Source organism: Marmota monax, unplaced genomic scaffold, assembly GCF_021218885.2.
Source record: "Marmota monax isolate L192 unplaced genomic scaffold, Marmota_monax_Labrador192_F-V1.1 WCK01_AAM20220418_F8-fsc00066, whole genome shotgun sequence".
Taxonomy (NCBI): Eukaryota; Metazoa; Chordata; class Mammalia; order Rodentia; family Sciuridae; genus Marmota; species Marmota monax.
The window spans coordinates 4,959,899-4,982,290 of NW_026692805.1; the positions used below are offsets into that span (position 1 = coordinate 4,959,899).

General features: G+C 33.4%; 1 protein-coding gene across 3 annotated transcripts in view; it reads right to left on the reverse strand.

Annotated features, from left to right (window-relative positions):
• The window catches only part of Arhgap12 (Rho GTPase activating protein 12), a 111,612-nt gene that overhangs the window by 46,054 nt on the left and 43,166 nt on the right, over positions 1-22,392 (reverse strand). For all 3 annotated transcript variants that reach the window (XM_046448313.2, XM_046448312.2, XM_046448311.2), the window contains exon 4: positions 3,564-3,824. In XM_046448313.2, the coding sequence (XP_046304269.1) occupies positions 3,564-3,824 (261 nt within the window). The remainder of the gene's footprint in view (positions 1-3,563; positions 3,825-22,392) is intronic.

The following is a 22,392-nucleotide window of genomic DNA, read 5'->3' on the forward strand; positions in this document are numbered from 1 at the left end:
AGGCAGAGTGCTTAAACACAAGGCAGTCTTATTACAATCCAAAATTACTACCACCCAGATGGTGTGTAAAAACTATAGCTCAAGATTTAGTTTTAAATATTCATGGGACACTAGATTCTCTGGGTATCTGGCAGAAGCAAAAGCAAATCCTCTCTGAAGAAACTAACTTCAATTCATTAAAGATTTCCTACTTATGAATTTCCAAGAACTATAATCTCACACTAAAAGACACACACATATTAAAAAACTCTCACAATGAAAGAGTAGGCAAAAAAAAAAAAAAAACCAGATGTAATAATTAGGCTTTCAAAAATTTTATGCACTAGGATTAACAAAAATATATATAAGACTAAAGAGAGAGATGACAAATAAATGCAATATATGATCCATCACTGCAAGGAATCAACTTTATAGGCTAATACTTGACAAGTGAAAAACACTTGACTATAATCTTTGCATTACAGTATGTCAATATTAAATTCTGAGGTTTGATAAATGTAGTTTTTGCTGGACAATACCCTTGCCCTCAGGGAATAAAAAAACATTGTCAGCTTCAAATGGTTCAGAAGAAAATTATGCACATGTTTGTGTGCATGTTGGGGAAATGGAGGAAAGGAGAGAGAAAGCAAATGTGACAAAATGTTAACAACTGGTAAATCTAGATGAACATATGGTATATTGATGCTCACTGTATTTTTCTTGCAACTTTTTTTGTAGGTTTAAGCTTTTCAATGAAAAAAGATGGGGAAACTCTTCCAAAGAAATAAGACAATAGTTTTAAAATTTGTAAGTATTAAAGTTTAACATCAAATAAAGGAACAGATAAAAAGAAAATAAGTGAACAGGAGTGAGATCTGGGAACACTGAGAATGAAGCTCAGGCAAAGAGAACAAGCACAATTAAACATTCATCTAACAAAAGTTCTAGAAGAAGAAGAAGGAAAAAAAGAACTGGTGAAATATGGGACTCATTCAATTCAAGAGTTCCAAACAAAGTCCTGTCATGAAATAAAAAAGATACCTTCACCTAACTCACATCATAGTGAAACTGCAGAAACAAGATCTTTTTATATATATATATATATATTGTTTAGTTGTTAATAGACCTTTTTTTTGTTTGTTTATTTATATGCAGTGCTGAGAATCAAACTCTAACCCTCACACATGCCAGGCAAGTGTGCTACTGCTGAGCCCCAGCCCCAGCCCCCAGAAACAAGATCTTAGAAGCTACCAGTAAGAAGAGATTAACTACTCTGAAAGAATAAAATGACAGTTCCATTTTCAGCTCAATAATGGAAGCCAGGAAACATGAGAATAAAATCTTCAATGAACTAGGGAAAACAAGAATTCAATGTGGAATTATATATCCATAGAAAATAGTCTTCAAAAATAAAAGCAAAACAAATTTCCAGAAAAAAAAAACAAAGATTCTAGCATTAATAGATGCTCTTGGGAGATTTTATGAGCATGTACAACAAACAGGAAAAAGTAAGAAAATAAAGTAATAAAATTGAGGATTAGCATCAAGAATCATCATGTATGACAATAAGAGGGCTAAGAATAGAAACAAAATATGTAACAACAGCAATATAGTTTTTGCATGGCTTTAAGGAGTCAAGAGGAAATTGAAAAATGTTAGGCTTTGATACAGACACTTATTAAAATATCTAGGGCAGAGTTTCTCTGTACATTGCTGACACTCAGGACCACATAACCCTGTGTTATGGAAAGCTGTTATTTACTGTTGGATATTTAGTTGAAACTCTGGCCTCTCTCTACACACTACACAAAATCCCCTCACCATGAAAATCAAACAGTCCCTGACCATTGCCAAATGCCCCTGGCAGGTAAAAATCACCGCAGGTAAGAACCATTGTTTTAGGGTAACCACTACAATAAAAAGCTTCTGAGTTAAGATAAAAGTGAACACTTGCTCTCTCCCAAACATCCCTAAAACACAAACCCACATGGACAGGTAGGACACAAAAAGAGCCAAGAGTCAGCAAATGAGCAAAAGCTTAACTCTTCATGCAGTAGCAAGCAAAATCTAAACTGGCAGGCAGAGGAAATGGGAGCAAAGGCAACTCAGAGTTTACAGAGCAGAATCTGCAAACAGCTTAGGAACTGACAGTATCAGGCACCTAGGGAACAGATGGACTGAGGCAGTGGCACTACAAAAAGTAGGCTCAAATTGCCAGAATCCCCTTCATCATGCCCAGCAACTAGGTGTGTACCCTTCCCTACCCCAGCAGAGGGTATGGAAGTTTATCCCATCTATAAAGGAGGGGAGCAGGCAACATTCTCAGTTGAGAGACAGCAGACACAAGTGGGACATGTGTGCCACAGAGAGATAAGACCAAGGGACCACCTGAAAACTGAATGCAGACACCAAGACCTTGGTTGGCAGTGCTTATCTTCTAGGCAGAAGAGCTAAAGACTTCTATGGAGATTGATTAGTCCAAATGGAAAGACCCAAAGATTTTAACCAGGGAGGAAACTTCCAGGTAATCAACTTACTCAGAGTACCAATCAAGTGAAGTTTAAAATGCTTTATAATGGTGAAGAGTTTCAACTGTTTTTAGTCTACAATTTGAATAAAATTTTTCCTAATTTTCTTATTACACTAAGCATGAACAATTTCTCTCATGACTTTTGCTTTCATTCTTGAACACTGAAAGTTTGCAGCAAATCAAGGCTATAAATAACCAACTGAAAAAACAGGACAAGAAGGGAGTTAATAACTACAAAGAACTTTAGATTCTGCTAAATACAGGACGTGTTACCTCACTGCTACAGCCCTGCCTTCCTGGAGCTACGTGTTTTTTTCACTGTTTCCTGGAACTGCAGGTGTCCCTTGCAAGGGCAGGGCTCTAATCCATGAAAGAACAAGATTTCACTCCATCTATCAATCCTACCTACCTTTCTCCTGCACATCTAAACAGTCCCAAGGCACCTTATCAGACCACTAAAATGAGGGTTCCTCAAAATATATAACTAGCCATTCTCTACACCACCCTACAAGATGTGTGGGGGAAGGAGAAACCAGAGGGTGAAAACACTATTTATTAGAGAAAATAAAGGTTTTAAAGTAAATTGTCAGATTTACAGAATGATCTAATTGTAGCAAAGGAATTATCATTACTTCCCTACATAGAAATAAAAGACTTATGTGTGACAAAAGAGTGAGCTTGATACCATACTGAACCAATAGAGGAAAGTATCTGGCTAGGTACATCATTTATTTTCTTCTCTTCTTTTCCTGAAAAATGTGACTGGTTTATGCAGTAAGTTAGTATCTTCTAATGTAAAGGAAAGTACTGGCAGCAGACAACTTTGATTCAGTTCTAGAATCAGAAAGTACACTATAGGGTTATTTACTACTTAGTGATTAGAACATTACTGGCATTAACACAATGAAGTTTGGAAAGAATTTTTAGCGTTGTTAGAGATTTAAGTTTTCTACCCTACTGATACCAAGAAACTAAACTATTCAATTATTTTGTTTCTGAATAATGAAAAGAGAAAATGTGGTGACTCACTGGTTGACTCCTTAATTACTCATACCTCTTGATCTCCTGGACTTTGGAAATCTTTGCTTATGTTTGCATCCCGAGTCCAGCGGGGTGGCTTCCAAGTTCTTTCCTGTGTTCCTCGGTTATAGTAGTAACAACGCCCTGAACTATCTTTATGAGTTTCCCATTCTCCATTAATCTGAATTGCTGGGCTCCCAGGAAGTGGGGGGACAGCTGACTGGGATATTTTCAATTCTTGTAGGTTAGCATACACAGGAGAGTCTGGCCTTCCTGGATTTGGAGGTGTAGTTGCCTGTAAAATAAAAATTTTAAATCTCATGTTTAAAATGGTATAACATTTACAAGATTTATAAACATATATATTAATTCATTTTAAAACACAGAAAAGGATAAAAGTGGTAAATTAAAAAGGAAAAAGAAACAAAGACAAAGAAAAAACAGGTATGTGGGTATGTATACGTGTATAGATCTGTGTGTATAAACACATAAATTAAAAATTCTCCTAAGAAATAATGACTTCAGTTTTAATAATTATAGATTGACTGAAAATGAATAAATAAAAACTATAAGCAGAATCCAAAGTGTATTTAATATTTTCCTTCAGCCTGAAAGAACACTTGAGTAAGAGCTTTGGATTCTAGTTCAGTATCTGTCACTAAAAAATTGTATGATGTTGGGTAAGATCACTTTGCTTCTCTGATAGTGATTTTTTAAATCTCCATATGTGAAAGAATTGAACTAAAACAGCAAAGGTCTTCTTTGGCTCTAAAATAATTTTGGAGCCAAACAAACATTTTTGGCAAATTTTTAAAACATAAAAAAATCTAAAAACAAACAAACAAACAAACAAAATAAAATGTCTTACACATGGGTAGCTCAGCTTTTATTCAGAAAACTCCTAAAAGAAAGATTGTATATTCTAAGTTCTAATGTTAAATTAGTAATAAAAGCAAAACATAGTAATCTGCCTCCTTTTAAAAAAAATTAAAAAAAAAAAAGTGCAACAAAAAAAAAATAAAAAAAATAAAAGCAAAACATAAAAGAATAAAACCTAAGAATTTACTAGATTCTATACCTTCTCAATTATAATTTCTCAGTGGCCATAAACAAATCATTGAATCTCTACTTAGTTTCCTTGTTTGTGAGTTTTATAACTGTAGAAGAATTAGCTGGAACACTGATTAAGACATTTACTCTTAACGGGTTTTAATTTTTGTTTTTAAATATTTCACTAGATGTCAGTAAAGAGCAAAACACTTCTCCATACACTTTGCTTAAAGACACTGTACACAAATATCCAATTGCTGAAAGGAAAAAAAAGCTCAGATCTGAAAACCATTTATATTACGCACTGGTATTTACATATGTATCTCCCATTTACAACCTCAGCACCATGTACATCTTGAGACAGATCATTCTATGCTTGAGGACTGTGCTGTACACTGTGATATGTTCACCAGCACACCTGGCATCTGCCCACTAGAAGCGAGTGGCACATATACACCAGCCTCCATGTGAAAACCAAAGTCTTTACACATGGTCAGATGTTCTCTAAGGACAAAACTGGGGCTTGGTGAGAACTACTGCTTTACCATATAAATCCTAAAATTATATTCAGATGTTCCATTACCTTGGTCATGTATCTACAGTTTTTGAATGCGTAAAAATGCTGAATTTAGGGCTGGGATAGTTTTGTGGTAGAGTGCTTGCCCACCAGGCACAAGGTATTGGGTCAATCCCCAGTAGTGTCCCCAGCCTCCAACCCCCGCCCCCCAAAAAAACCCCTGAAATTTAAAATGGAAATGTGAAATTTAAATTTCACTGAAATTTAAAGTATTTCAACTTCTAAAATAGTATTTGTATATAAAATAGTTTTAATGAGTCTAAGTCATAGAACAAACTTTAGAAAACAAAAATAACTCAAAATATAAACACATGTAAAACGGATACTTTTGGTTTTTTTGCACATGATAGTTATGCAAGTACTACATTTGATGATGCAAATTAGATTATTTTCCTAAAAATGGTAGCTTTGAATTTACCACCAACCAGTATCTTTCTACAAAGAAAATCTATTCATGAGGACACATATCCATTTATTTCTCTTACAGATTAATTTCATATTCTGGTGAAGCAGTCCTAACAATGCTTTCTGACAAAAAATATATTCTGCTAAAATAATAAACAACCCTATATAGTAAATCACATCTCAGAACTTTTTTTTAGAGATTTTAATTCAGTAAGTGTTAAAGGAGTTCTTACTTTGCTCCTGATTCTTAATTAAAACTTGGAGGAACAACAGGCATTTTAAAAATTATGTTTATGGACAAATTCTATTACATCTTTAGGAAAAACTAATTCCTGTGTGTTTTTTCCTCTCTAATTCCTGTGTTTTAACTAGCTCAAACTGTTTTTCCAACTAAAATATTTCAGCACAGTCTATAAGACCAGCACAATTTTGAAACAAAAGAGCAGAATAATTTAAGAACCCTATAAATGTATCTCCCTTGCAAATAAAGATGGAAATATCCTAAATAAAATACTAGTAATAAACCCAACATTATATTAAATAAATCGGGAAAAAAACGGAGATGTTAAGAAAATTATTTTTAGGAAAGGAATCTCATACAGTAATTCTTTAGAATCTCAGATTAACATGATCATCTCCACAGATGCCAAGAAAGCATGTGATAAAATTTAACAGAGATTTAGGATAAAATTCTTAGCAAGTTTAAATTAGTGATGCTTCTTTAATTTGCCATTAAAAATTATTAGTATTTAAAATAAGCATCATAGTTAAAAGAGAGAGGAAGCACTTTTAAGTACCGTGGAGTACACCATGGAGTACCAGCAATTCAGGAGACTGAGTCAGGAGGCTTCCAAGTTCTAAGCCAGTCTCAAAAATTTGTGGGACACTGTCTCAAAATAAAATAAAACAAAACAAAACAGGCTGGCAGTGTAGCCCCATGGGTTCAATCTCCAGTACCAAAAAATGATCATCATCATAATCAATATCTAAAATACCAAGTCCATGAAAACTACTAGAAAAGTTTAATAAATTGGCCTGATGGATACAATCCAATCAGCTTTTTGTACATAATGAAAAATAAGAAAATTTAACTGGTGGAAAAAAACTCATTTGCAATAGGAAAAACAAACAAACAAACATGCTTTAAAAGAAATGTATAAAATGGAACAAGAATACTTATAAAACTTTCATTTGAGGGCGGGGGTTGTAGCTCAGAGGTACTGTGAGTGCTTAGCATACACAAGGTTGAGTTCAATCACCAGTGCCACCAAAACTTTCCTCTGGAAACTGAAAATTAGATTTCAAGAGATAAGTTTTTCTCATTTAGAAACAGAGCTTAATTTTATAAACATGCTAATTCTCCGAAATTTAAACTATAGATTCTATAAATTCAATGCAAAATTCAGCTTTTGGTAGTGTTTGTATGCATTAACACAATAGTAGCAGTTTATAAAATTTGTTAATGAAAAAAGAAACAAATGTGACCAAAAGTATACAAACACAAATGCTTCAATAAAAGCAATTGGAAGTGGTTAGCTGTGATAAAAAGAAAAGAAACTAAGAAAATATCCACATTTCTAGTTTGGGAAAACCAGTAAAGGAAAGTGAAACAAACATCATTTGAATGCATAATAAACACAATGCTAGAGCTTAAATAATAAATAGGAGAAAAATGGAAGAGACCTGAAAACAAATAACTAAGCATTTGAAATGAGTAACAGCAAAGCTGGGGAGATAGGAGGCAGCATAAAAATTAAGAAAACGGCATGGTACAGTCAGGGAGTAATGTATGTGAAAGGAGCAGCAAGAGATGGTTCTAAGTGACAAGAAAAAGAGTGTATATGCCATATTAAAAAGCATAGATGTTATTCTGCAGCATTTAGGGAACTATTAAGACTTTAAGCCAGAAAGTACATTATGATTGGAATTTCAGAAATTCTCTAGGTTTTAGAGGGAGACCCAAGTAGAAGTAGAGATTAGTTGAGGGTTGGTACAATAAATAGTACACACAGAAAATGGAAGACAGCTGCAATAGGACAAGATAGTAGGAATGAAGAAGCAGGCAAGACTCAAAAAAAAATCAGAAGTTAAATTAACATGCAGGCTGGATGTTTACTTAAGTAAGTTTGTTATGGTGGTACTTTTAACAACAGATTAACGTCAAGATAAAGAATAGGGCTGGGGATGTGGCTCAAGCGGTAGCGCGCTCGCCTGGCATGCGTGCGGCCCGGATTCGATCCTCAGCACCACATACAAACAAAGATGTTGTGTCCACTGAAAATTAAAAAATAAATATTAAATCTCTCTCTCTCTCAAAAAAAAAAAAAAAGATAAAGAATAAACTGGCCATGTATGTATAATGTGTCAAAATACATTCTACTGTCATGTATAACTAAAAAGAATAAATTGAATGTGGTAGCACATACTTGGGAGGCTGAGGCAGGAGGATCACAAGCTAGAGGTCAGCCTCTGCAATTTAGTGAGACTCTTGTCTTCAAATAAAAAAAATAAAAAGGACTAGAGATGTAGCTCAGTGACAAAGTGTCCCTGGGTTCAAAGTTCAAACCCCAATACCAAAATAAATAAATAAAGATAGATAAGTAAATATTCTCTCAGTCTCTTCCCCACATATACATATGGAGTTTATAAAGAGAGGAGTGAAGAGAGTTTTATTTAGATTCTATTAGGTTGATAAACCTTTTCAAAATCCAAGCAGAAATGCTCATAGATTGTTAGACATATAGATTTAGAACTCAGTACAGAAAAAAAAAAAAAAGTTAAATTACATGCAGGCTGAAAAACATGAATGTAAAAGTCATGGGCTTATAGATGAAGGTCAATAACTTAAAGAAAGAGAGCATACAGAATAAAAGGAAGGTAAGAGAACCTGGAAAATACTAAGCAATTGTTTTATGAATTAAAATAAGAAGTCTAAAGGTAGCACATGTTCTAGCATGATGATTTATATTGCTATTATAATTATTAATGCAACCAATATAATTGAGGGTCCAGAAAAAGAAAAAGGATCCAGTGAAGGAGACAAGAGAGTCAGAAGTAGAAGGTCTACCAGGGAAAAGCAATATTTGAAAGTCAGGGAGAAGAAAAATTTCCAAAAAAGGGAGAACTGGACAATATTAAACTAAAAGACTTCAAAACAATCATTTGCTTTAGCAACTAAAAAAGTCATTAAAGAATTCAGCAATCAGCCATGAGGACTGAAAAATGCCTTCCTATAATAAAAAACTAAAAAGTAAATGAAGAGTGGGAAACAAGTATTCTGAGGCACTGTATAATAGGCAGCACAGGGCTGTGGTGCCTCAGAAGGGAAATAGGTGAATCCTACCTCTCCCAGGCTTTGCACCTTCAGGCAGTTTCCAGAAATCAGATCAGGGAGAGAAAATTCAGAGCCTAGCAATCTTCGCCAAAGCACGGGACAGAGTACTTTATTATTTTAAAAGGTATACTGGGAATAATATAACATATGAAAATAATTATGTAACCAGTGACTCCTCAAAATTGGAGAGTAATTCTTTAAAACTGATCCAGAGAGGTGATATCTGTCTGAACTCTACACATTCATCTACAAGTCTGACAGAATACATACAGAAGAGGTTTACTGACAATGAAAAAATAAAAAGTTAGCTTTTGCATTTCTGTCTCTGTTAATAATTTTTAATAAAAATTTTTATTATTGCTAATAGTTTTTAAAATACTATTTGTTCATTTGCTAGTAGAAACAGTTTCTAGTAGAAGACCCTGTTTACTTTATTAATTAAATAACTCTACACTTATAATCAGTTTACATCTAATTTTAAATGGGTACCGAAACAATAGAAGATTATTCAATATCTGTACAATGCTATACTTTAACCTCTAACAAAAAGAAACTATATATGCTTATTATCAACTGCCCAAATCACTGGGAAGATTCAAGGCAACTGGCATTGATCACTCAACAATTTTCCTTAAGAACACTTGAAAATATAAATTCTTGGTATTAAAAAAAACAGTGTACACTCCTTTTTAAATGTACACAAAATTAATGTAAATTACAATAGGAATGGTTACAAAATAAAGCAACATTTTCTCTAGAGAACCAAAACACAACTTATTTAATGAAGATACTCAATGCTGGTGAAAAGTGGGATATAACAACTAGTTTTACTGCTGGTAACTTTAATTAGCACACTCTTTTTGAAAAAGTTGGCAGTGTATTTCAAGAACTCCTAAAAATATTTTTAGAACACTGAGAAAAAGGAAAAAAGTTATAGTTGCAAAAAATGTTTTCCTAACAAAGATGTTTATTCCAGTGTTATTTTTCAGAATCCAACTGAACATCGAACAACAGAAGAATGGTTAATACTTTCTTCTATGTAAGAATCAAAAAAAGGTATGAATGATTTCTTAGTAACATGTTAGATAAAAACTTTTATGGTGTTAAGAAATATAAAATATACAGTACAAGTCCAATTAAAATTTTAAAGTAAATGAAGAAAAACTAAAACATTATCAGTTTTGTCTAATATTAGGATTAGGTGTGATTTTTTTCCCTACATTTTTCTTCTCTTTCCAATTTTATTATAATAAGAATTAATATGTTTAGAGTTTGGGTAGGGATCAGAATCTGAGGCAAAAAAGGTACATGCCTAGCCCACTGGACTCATAAAAGTGACAATAATATTAACACCAACTAGTATTTTTAAAAGATGGTCCTTGCATTATCTCTTAGAGTCACATGGGGTTCATATTAAAATTCTTGAGCCATATCCTAGAGTTACTTGGGGGTTAGAAAGTAGTAGCACGAGGTGTTAATCTATATTTCTGAGTATCCTATGTGATTTTTATGTACACTATTATTAAAAAGACACTGGTAAAATGTAAAGTTTCTAGTGGACTGAAGGCAAACCGGTCCTTGGGACCAATAAATTTATATTATGAGAAATATAAAAGACAACATTAAGCATTAAGTTCTGACCACAAGCTGCTCCTTACTTTGCAAATGAATCAAGGGAAGGAGTTAAAACAAAAGAATAAGCAACAAGAAGTACTTCCAATATATGAAAAAAAATTTTGTTTTCTAACATTTATGAAAACAACTCTGTTCATGAATTGTCACCAGCAAAAATAAATAAATTTTTCACACCAGGAAAAAAAAAAAAAAAAGAACCTTTAAGAGGAGAACAAAACAAAAAAAAAAAGTTAATTTTATTTCAGTATTATTTTTTAGTATCCAACTGAACATCCAACAACAGAAGAATTGTTAATACTTTCTTGAACTATATCTGTCATTAATTAACAATTAAATTGGGACTAACACCTCTGCACATGTCCCAATTTATATTTAAAAAAAGACTTGGCCTGTTCCACTTTATCTATATATAGATAGATCCAACAATCCTTCCACTATTTGCAAAAGGAAAAACTGGGGAAACTATATACATAAGAAGGTAACTGTAAACTCAGATTGCACCTGGATCCCTTCTTTTAATAATACCCAAAATATGGAGATTCGTAAATATTAAGAGAGGTAAAAGCTTTGGCACTGGTTCAAGAATTGTTTCTGTAATAAACTTTAGAGAATGGCAAAATTCACATTAAAGAGCTACACCTGATGTTAATTAAATAACATGCTACTCAATATTAATCCTTCAGATAGTCACCTTATTATAGATGAATTTGTTTATTTTTATATTATGCAATAGTATAAATCTCTACAGCCGATAATCAGACTTTTAATTTAGATTGATGAGGAAAAAAATTCCTAAAGTGTTAGGCTTCAAAGTTTCTTTTGTGTGTGGGGGGAGAGGGTGGTGGTGTGCTAAGGATTGAACCACAACCTTGTGCATGCTAGGCAAGTGCTCTGCCACTGAGCTATGACTTAGTCCCAAAATTTGATTCTATTTTAATTTGTGTTCTTGTAATTTAACTGCTTATACAAGGTCTACTTCACAATCATTGTTTTTTATTATTATAACTGGGCCAGTTAATAGCAATAATAAAGGGAAAAATGAAAAAAGCATCAACAAGCCAACATTAACAAAGGACTAAAATTGTTTTACCTTCAAAGATACAAATTGCATACCAACTTCAACTGGACACTTAACTTTCCAAAGGACAGTTTTCACTTAAACCAAGTTTATGTGTTTTTTTTTTTTTTTTTTTTTTTGGTGGGGGGACATTATCCTTCCTCTGTTTAATAATTTTGAAATATTTATAAAAATTCACAAATTCACTTATTATGTTCATATCTTAAAGCACTTACCCTGCTGAGGTTTGAAACCCTATAATGAACAGTACTATTTTCTTTGGTTTAACTAACATTGAAAATAGGACAGTCCCTTTCTTTAAGGAGCCAATACCCTAGTAAAGAGGACAGAGACAAATTTAAAAATCAGCCCCCCTCCCACCCGCAAAAGAACCCTACTGCAGAGTAGTGTGGCTAAGGGCTACAGAGAAAACTGTGTATACAATGCTCTAAAAGCACAACCAAAAGCAGCACTGAAGTGAGCAGGGCATTCAGGAAAAGGTTCAGAGTTCCAGAGGCTTCAATGAATCTGTAAAGGAAAAGAGAAGTATGCCAAGGGAAGTGATAAAGAGCATTCCAAGTACATGCTTACCTGACTACACTTACCTGACGTGTCTCTCTCTCTCTCTCTCTCTCTCTCTCTCTCTCTCTCTCTCACACACACACACACACACACACACACCCCTAACAGTCTTTCAATCAGGAACCATAACTGCAACTAAATTCCCCACTGTAATATCCTTAATGATGGTTTTCATGATAAACACATGATTTTCCTTACTTTCAGGTGTTTTCTAGTTACTCCAGAATACTCAAGGCTGCCCAATATACTACAGGACTTGATACCTTAAATACATATATTCACACGCTGAACCTTTGTTAGCCTTTATCTTTCAACTTGCTGTCCTCTCCCTCTCCTTGTATCACCTTAACCAACAACATGAACAATCCCTCTGCACCATTTCACCCTCTTCCCCTGACAGATGATAAAGCAGGTCCCAAGTAGAAAAGCTGTATGGCCTGACAAGTGAAAGCCATATACAAACACACTCCTGAAGTCATTTCTCTGCTATCAACCCTCAATAACAGCTGCAAACTGACAACAGTGCAATCATACCCTGCTACAAACATAACCACCGCTGTAGTTACAGACTTTCAGTATCTACAGGGGTATAAGAGTTGACTAACACCACTGTGAAAAGTCCTGGGTAACACGGACCAAAACACACAACAGTCATGCAAGTGCACAGTTAGGAATTTCATCATAGGTAAAAGTTTTGCCAAAAAAGAACAAATAAAGAATTTTCCCTTCAAGATCCAGGCCACACCTTGGCAATCACATTTTCCATTATGCTCTCACGTGCTTCCTTCCTTCTACCCTTACTGCTCTGCCACTTATTATCAGAATACTTATAGCACTATACAAGCAAAACCCAGGTTTATTTTTTCTACCTTTCCTTCTAGAATTTGATCATCTTTAAAGCAAAAATGTTTGTCTTATTTATCCCTTAATCTTCAGAGCCTGGTTTCACACCTGCACAAATAAGCCCTCCAATATGTTCCTGGATGAAAACTACTCTATTATTACTAAAAAAGCTATGGTGAATCCACACACTAAAATTAATTCTCTCCTCTGGTTTTTACAGTCTCCTTGGTAAATCTTACTTGATTCCATTGTTTAATAAGGCCTAGATCTCCCTAAACATCTCTCCTTAATCCACAGTCAGGTATTCTGAAAAACCTACCAACACTGCTATTCCACATAGAACTCAACTCGTTACATCCTCTGCCTCAACCTTTTTCCTTAACATACCACCCCATAATATTAAATGTTAGTAATATAAACCTACCTGATCAAAATTACTAGTGTTGTAAACTACCTAATCAAAATCTGAAAGTCATTTTGGGTCTCTTTACTTTATCCAATAAAGTTGTGCTAATTCTCCACTATAATGTATCTTGAGTTCCTTCTTCTTCTATCCCAAGATAACTACTTTTCTTTTGCTAAGTGACTCCAATCATCTATTGAGGTCTAGAGCCCCCATTACTCTGTCGAATCTATCTTCTTGGTATGCTATTTTCTAAAAACACAAGCCTGACCTTATTACTCACCTGCTTAAAAAACACCAATGAATATTTCACGAACTACAGAATCAGTACAAATATCACAGAGAATCTGAGAATATTTTTAAACACTCCAGTCCTAAAACAATTTTTTTCTACCTCACTTATGGCCATTCTCTTAACAGTCTTCACTCCCAAGCCCTAGGCTGTTCACAATTCTTTTATTCATTCATACTATTTTTCTTCCATACCTTGAAATTTTTACCTCTATCTGAGATATCCCATCCCTAGCCACAAACCAGCAAACCACACACATTTTGAAATCAACAAGATGGCTAGGCTTGTGTCTCAGTGGGTAGAGCAAGTGCTTAACATACTAGAGGCTATAGGTTCCATCCCCACACCACAAAACAAACAAAATACCATGAACAGGAATAAAACAAAACAACCCCCCAAGAACCAGAAACAAAACAAAAAACAAAAGGAGCTGTCTCCAATTCTTTGAGATGCTCCCCATCTCCAAAGGCAGAATTTACAGATTTCTTGTGCGCCTAGAACAGTGTTAACAGAAATACAAATGAACCAAATAATATAAATTTTTCTAATAGTTACACTAAAGAGGTAAAATGAGGTTAAATGAATTCTACTAATAAATTTATTTAACAAAATATATCTAAAATATCATATCACCACATAATCAACATGAAAGTTAATTTTTAAAAACCAAATTTTCGAAATCCAGTATGTACTTTGTAACACATCTCAATTCAAATACTAAATTTTCATCACAAACAATTTAGTTAGATTTCATAAAATTTATAGCTTAGTTGGGTGAGTTGGCACATGCCTGTAATAGGGGAGGCTGAGGCAGGAGGATCAAAAATTAGAGGCCATTTAGCAAGACCCTGTCTCAAAATAAAAAATAAAAAGGGCTGGGTACAAAGAGGCTCAGTGATAGACTGAGTGCCCCTGGGTTTAATTCCTAGCACCTAAATACATAAATAAATAAAAATATAGATTCACATACCCAAACTATTCAACATTCTTCAAAGTCTACCAAGAAATGAACCACGTATTAGTTTTAAATTTTCAACTTATATGAAATAAAATTTAAACTTCAGTTCTTTAGTCTCACTAAACACATTCAGATGCTTAATAACCATACATGGCTAGCAGCTACTATACTGAACAGTATCAGTCTAAAGCATTTTGTATGCACATATACAAATGTCCCTGTAACATTATAATTATTTTCTTCTCTCTCACCAAACTGAAAACCCCTCAAGAGTCAAGAAGACTATGTCTTAATCACTATGTATTCTCAAAGTCAAGAAACAAAGAATAAACTGAAGACCCTCTTCCAAAGCCCTGATTCAATTTCTAATAAATTTTATTTTCTCAGTTAACTGCTTTCCTAATACACAGAATAGTTTAAGAAATGGAAAGGCAACAGACATAGCTGCTAAAAACTAATGTTTACTGATGAAACCTTTTTATTACCGTGTTAAAAGTATTCGTCTAGATATGTTTGTCTTTGATCAGTAAAGCAAATAAAATTCTTCAATAGGACATTATGCTGAAACAGCAAGACTGTTACTAGTTTATGCTGAAGAAGCAACATGCAATGACTTAGTGCACTGCCATTCATTATTACAAATCTCCCTTCCTAGGGACTTGAATGGTAACTCTATCATCAGCATTCAGAGAATGACTAAAGAATACTCTACTGCTAAAACAGAGATTAAAAAGTTAACAGTAGAATTACAAATGAAAAAATGCATCTGTGATTACTTGCTGAAAGCATGGAGTACACACAGAAGTCTAAGTTTAGAAATTGAGATTTCTGGCAACATTAAAAAAAAAAAACTGGCCAGGCACAGGAGTAGATGCTTGTAATCCCAGTGATATGAAGATAAGGCAGGAGGATCACAATTTTTAGGCCAGCCTCAGCAACTCAGCAAGAACCTGTTTCAAAATAAACAAGAAGAGCTAGGAGATGTAGCTCAGGGTAGAACACTGAGTTCAATCCCGTCTCCCTGCCAAAAAATTAATTCCTAAAACGTCCAAAATTAATCCACAGTTTCATGGTACACATTTAAATGGCTGACATGCCATCTTCCTTCCTTCCCTCCCTCTCTCATTTTCTGATGATTATACTGTTTTTTTTTTTTTTTTCAGAAGATTTTGAAACAAAAAGTTTTCATAAATACTAAGACTATACCCCATGGTCACTTTAAATAAACCCAACTAAAATAAATGGTTTCTAATGTATCACATGTACCAATTTGCTAAAAAGTTTGTATGAGAACATTACAACACATATTACTATATTAAGTCTAAACTAAGCTTGGAGTTACCAAGTTTTAAAGTATTTTCTTAGCTGTCTTGAAAATATATGATTTATCAACATTTAATGTCATTTTTACACCAAAGCAAGACATACTTCAGCCCTGAATTACTTAAAAGATATTCAAAATAGGTATTAGATAATATAGTATGAATGTGTAAATTAATAAATTATATGTTCATATACATATTCACACATACATATATAAAAGAACAGAAGACCCTTTAGCTTATTTCTGAGAATTATTGCCAGCGTTTTTATTTATAGGTACTATTGAAAATTCATTCTCAAGGAACATATTTATTGTAAAATGAGATTTCAAAGAAAAAGGAAATCATTATGGAAGCGCAAAGGCCACTACTTTTAAATCCATATAACAATCTGGAGTGATGTTTAGGAAGTTCTATGGCTATGTTATAAAGGCACAGAGTACTTCAGACGGAACCCAGAGAGGTCAATATTCAAAACTTAGAAGCTTATCCAGATTACACGTAGTAGACAGGAGCAAGGGGTTGTTGCAGGTCATGGATTTTTCTGGCTTCATTTTAGCTCAGGAATATATCCAGAGTTAAGATTTATAATCTTTATAACAAGCCACACTGAAAATACAGTTCCAATTATTAAATTCTCCGAATTGCCAATGGGTAAGACTGAGTAGGAAAGAGTAGGAGGGGTGAGACAGAAAAACTGTTCCATAATGACAGTAGTCAAAAGTCTAGCAGTTCATCCTGAAGTTCATTAAAATGAGGCCTGTTTAGACGCTAATCATTCCCTCCCTTGGGATTTGTTTTGTTTTGTTTTTTAGCTTTGTGTGTATATGTATGTATGTGTGTGTGTGTGTGTGTATATATATATATATACATATATATATATATATACACACACACACACACACAACATACAATTTACCATTTTAACCACTTTTAAGTGTACAGATCAACGAAGTGACATTAAGTACATTCACAGTTGCACCACCATTACTACCTTCTATACCTAGAACTTTTTCATCTTGTGAAACTGAAACCACATACCCACTAAACAGCAATAGCCCCTGCTCTCTTCTCCAGGCTCTGGCAACCACCATTCTACTTTCTGTCTCTATAAATTTGACTATTTTGGGTGCCTTATTTAAAAGGAATCATAATATTTGTCCTTCTGCAACTGGCTTATTTCACTTAACATCCTCAAGACTCATCCATGTTGTAGCATGTAGGACAATATTTCATTATATGTATATTCTATTTTTTTTTTTGTTTATCTATTCATCTATCTACGGATACTTGGTTCGATTCTACCTTTTGGCTATTGTGAATGATGTCACCATAAACAGTGATGTACAAATATCTATTGAAGCCTCCACTTTCAATTCTTTTGGGAACATACATAGAGTACTCCTCTTAAGAAGAAACTCCTCAAATCCTATCTTTCCAGGCAAGGCAGTGCAATCCCAGCAATTCCAGAGGCTGAGAGAGAGGATCTCAAGTCCAAAGCCAGCCTCAACAACTTAAAAGGCTCTAAGCAACTTAGCAAGACCCTACCTCAAAAGAAAAAATAAAAAGGTGGTGTAGCTCAGTAGTTAAACACTCCTGGATTCAATTCCTGCCCCCGCATATTAAAAATAAATAAATAAATAAATAAATAAATAAATAAATAAATCAAGCAAGCAAGCAAGCTTATCTTTAACTCTAAAGGTCATCATTTTAAAATTACACTAATATTCACATATTTTTCATTTCCCAACATGCACCAAAGACCCTTAAACCAAAGATGGGTCAGCAACTAAATTTAAAAGCAATTTACTTTAATTCATCTCTACCTCTTTTCATATCTCCATTCCCAGTGAGTGAAATATAAATCATTCTACTTAAAGTGAGGAAATAATGATATTTAATAAAGGTACTCCAGCCCTGCAAAGAATTAGCACTGGTCAATACTGCAGTTTAAGCCAGGCACTGTGGCACTTGCCTGTAATCTCAGCAATGAAGGAGGCCGAGGCATGAGAATCAAAAGTTTGAGGCCATCCTGAAAGAATTAGCAAGACCCTGGTTTAAAAAATTTTTTTAAATTTTAAAAAGCACTGGAGGTGTAACTCAGTTGTAGAGCACCGTAGGTTCGGTCCCCAGTACTATTTTAAAAGAGAAATAAGCAAACAAAAAAAAAGAAATCTGTAATTTGTTTCTGAAGGATCTTTAATCTCTTTTTTAGGGCTATTCTAACCTCTCTTCCTCAAACTAGCTCTCAGTTCAGAATTTTAAGAATGGTTCTAAAATACCTAAAGGATGTTCTCCATTAATAAAACTAACTCCTATTCTTCATCTAAAAACTCACTATCCTCTTAACAGGCCCACTTAAAATATGTGTCAACCCTCTTTTTGGTTCTAAATCAGTTATTTATTCGCTTGTTCCTTTGCATCAGGTATCGGAACACTCTGAAGAAAAATCAGATAGACAAATGAAAACATCTGTTAACAGAGATCTAAATTCAGTGGCACTTCTTGCCCAGCATTTCCTTATGGGATACTGTTGCTCTTTAGAATAAAACATACTGAAAGTGGCATAAAGACACATGGTTCCTTTTAGTAGAAGAAAAGTGCTGCCCAGAGGAAGGAACAAGTCTGGCAATCACAGTTTCTGGTCAACATATTCTATTTTAATGAATACACTAATATAAAAACTAGACATATAGCATAATAATATAGCAGAGCAAATAACTAATCTAATTATATATCATTACTAGAGGAACAATGACCGACATTTATCAATTTCCATTTTAAAACTTTAAATCTAGAACTAAAAGTTGAAAAAAAAAATCATACTTCTTTCCACTTGGCTAACAAGTTATAACTGACAAATTACTTTCTCATTTAAACAACATCAACAAAACTGTCAATGAAGAAAAATTAACTGAAAAATGAAACAGCGGTTTTTCTACAAAAACAAGTTTTAACTGTTATGTATATGTTACATTACTTGAGTGTTTAGCAGTACCATCCACATGACATGGGAGCCTGACAGTGCTTTTCAACAGCAGCATTCAAAAATAAATGAAGGAAACTTTGATACTTAAGGAAGATATTATCAGATAATAAATAAAATTTTAAAATGACACATTTCCTACCTAGAAAAAACATCAAGCTATGTAAAAGCTATGTAATATGCTCTTTTTTAAACTATGAAATGTAGACACAAAAAACAAAAGTAATCTTTTTCTTAAAAAAAAAAAAGAGATGGAAAAGAAAAAAAAGAATCAAAATGAAGAAAAAAAATTCAGAAATTTTCCACTCAAGTATAACTCATAATGTTGTTTTAAATGAAGTGATAATCATAGCAGGTATATGTTGTGATCATTTACAAAGAATTTTCAGCTTTCAAACATTTCGCACTTTCACAATTTCTTACTAAAACTCCTGTAATAGATAAACTTTGAACTGTCCTACCACTGATCTACTTCTTAATAACACAACGGCAGCATTTCTATTTTAGAAGCTTTGGGGACTATCAAACAGTATTTCTGCAATTTTGCATTTAAATTATTTTACTCTATTTAAAATGTAGCATTTAAATATATTAAATATACTATATTAAAATATAGTATAAAATATATTTGCCTATTAAAATAAGGCAAAGTTTGAAAACTGGGGAGAGGGATAGAACAGTTATTTCCCTCTATATTATTCCCTTACATTACAAGAATAACCTGCTGTTGGTCTTGGTAAAGTTTTATTGAAATGCAGCCATATATATGTTCATACATTGATGTAACTGTTATGTTACTATGGCAGAGCTGAATACTTTAACATACATTAATATTAATAATAGCATAGCATACATCAACATTAATATTCTTTTACTTTTATTTTTTGGTTCTGGGGATTAAATCCAGAGGTGCTTTACTACTGAGCTACAGCTCAAGCCCTTTTTTATTTTGAGACAAGGTCTTGCTAAGGTCTACTTAGGGCCTAAGTTGCTGGCCCTGAACTTGTGATCCTCCTCCTTCAGCTTCCCAAGTCACTGGGACTACAGGTTTACACCACCACACTTGGCTAACATTCTCTTTTTATAATCTCTAACCTCAGAAAAGATGAACAAAAAACATTTTTTAATTATACAGAAACAGAACATTGGTCAAAATGTCATTTTTATATTCTCAGTGTTTCAAATGATTTTTAAAAATTTACCTGTAAGTTTTAACATCTATGTGAAGGGCAAAACTATTTCTCTTGTTTAACTATGGAAAAAATTATCACAAAAAATCTGGGTGATTTTCTTTAAAAATGAAAAATTTCACTTTAGAAACATAACTTTATTTGCTTGTTCCTCATATATAAATAACTTTGATAATTATTTTACTCAATATATTCTTTCCTACATAATCTTCCTTTCACTTCAAATCCCGTACTATTCTATTCATTGTTTCCTCCTAATTATCTACATCTCAACAAATTACCTAACATACTCACACTTACGCTTGAATTATAGTATTTTTTTAAAAAGGCCAATCTAGGCATTACCCAACCATCCCCCCCCCATGCATTATAGTTGTACATATGATAGGATTTGTTACATATCTGCACATGAGCACAATATAACAATATAATTCGACTAATATCGCTCTCCAGCACTTCTCCCTCCCTTCCTTCCTTCCTCCCAACCTTTGGTCTCTTTCCTCTGTTGAGCGCCCTTTTATTTGAATGAGGTCCACCCCAACTGTCTTTGCCCTTTTCCTCTCTAGCTTCTGCACAGGAGAGAAAACATATGTGCCTTGACCTGCTGAATTTGACTTATTTCACTTAATATAGTGGTCTCTAATTGCATTCATTTTCCTGAAAATGACATAATAATAAATGCTGGAGAGGATATGGAGAAAAGCAAACACTTTTACGCTCCTGGTGGGATTGTAAATTAATAACCACTTTGGAACTCAGGATGGAGGTTCCTTAAAAGACTGCTAATTTTTGTTTATGGCTGAGTAAAACTCCATTGTGTATATCACATTTTCTTTATCCATTTATTTGTTGATGAACACCTAGGCTGGTTCCACAGTTTGGCTGTTGTGAATTGTGCTCCTATAGACAAGGGTATGAGGTATCACTGTAGTAGGATGACTTGAATTCTTTAGGAGAAATACCAAGAAGTGGTATAGCTGGGTCGTTATGGTGGTTCTATGCCTAGTCTTTTGAGAAACCTCCACACTGATTTGCATAGTGGTTATACTAATTTAAAGTCCTATCAACACTGTAAAAGTGTTTCTTTTTCTTGTTATTCTTGTTGACTGCCAATCTGACTTGTGTGAGAATGTAGTTTTGATTTGTGTTTCCCTAATTGCTAATGATGGTGAATTTTGTTTTTCATATACTTGTTAGCATTTGTATTTCCTCTTTTGAGAAGTGTTTGTTTAATTCATTTGCCCATTTATCAATGAAGTTATTTAATTTTTTGATGTAAAGTTTAAGTTTTTTATATATTCTAGATATTTATACTTGATCAGAAAAGCTAACCAAAATTTTCTCTCATTTTTGTGGGTTGTCTTTTCACATTCCCAATTATTTCCTTTAAGTAGCTAGTTTTTAAATCAAGTAAGTCCCCAGTAAAATTGTCAATGCCTACTTTACCTAAATCCTACTGGAATATACTATATAGTTCCATGATGCCACATAAATGCTTCTTTAAGGTAGGCCATTCTCTGCTGGTATCTTAGTAACCCAGAAGTCAAGAATGTCAACTTCAGTAAAAACTATCTTATGGCAGGTAAGGGAAAGCAATAGAAATAATACATTATTTTCTTTTAAATATCTAATATTGAGCCTTAATTATGCTTCTGTCAAAAGACATGCTTCTTGCTCAATATACTTAGAACCTTGCACAATACAGGGTACATAGCTAATGCCCAATAAGTATTTATTTAATGAGTATATGATTGAATTATTCAAATAAACCTGAAATTATGGTTTTTACTTTATTTTCTTCTTTTTCTTTAGTGTTTCCTCTTCCGTTCCAAATAAAAAATGATTAAAATATTTAGTCAATATGTATTTAAAGAAAAGGACTGTTCACATTGGGTATTCAAAACTTTTCTTTCATTTGATGGGTGTTAACTTTTCTAAAATACAGGGAAGATACTGCAGCTTCTATTTGCAAACACCCTACCTTGTTTTGGCCTCAGAAAAAAATGCTTATATAGGTAGACAACATAGTTTCACATCATTTCATGTAATTAAATTTCACATTTACTATTTCAGACACATAATTCTATTTCTATAACTTTTACATTTCTATACTGAATTGCTAAGTAAATTATATTTCCTAAATAAATATTAAAACAGGTTTTAACCAATTTCTCCTATTTTTAATGAAAATGTCAAAAAATAAACAGCTCTCTCTATATGTTGAGAACA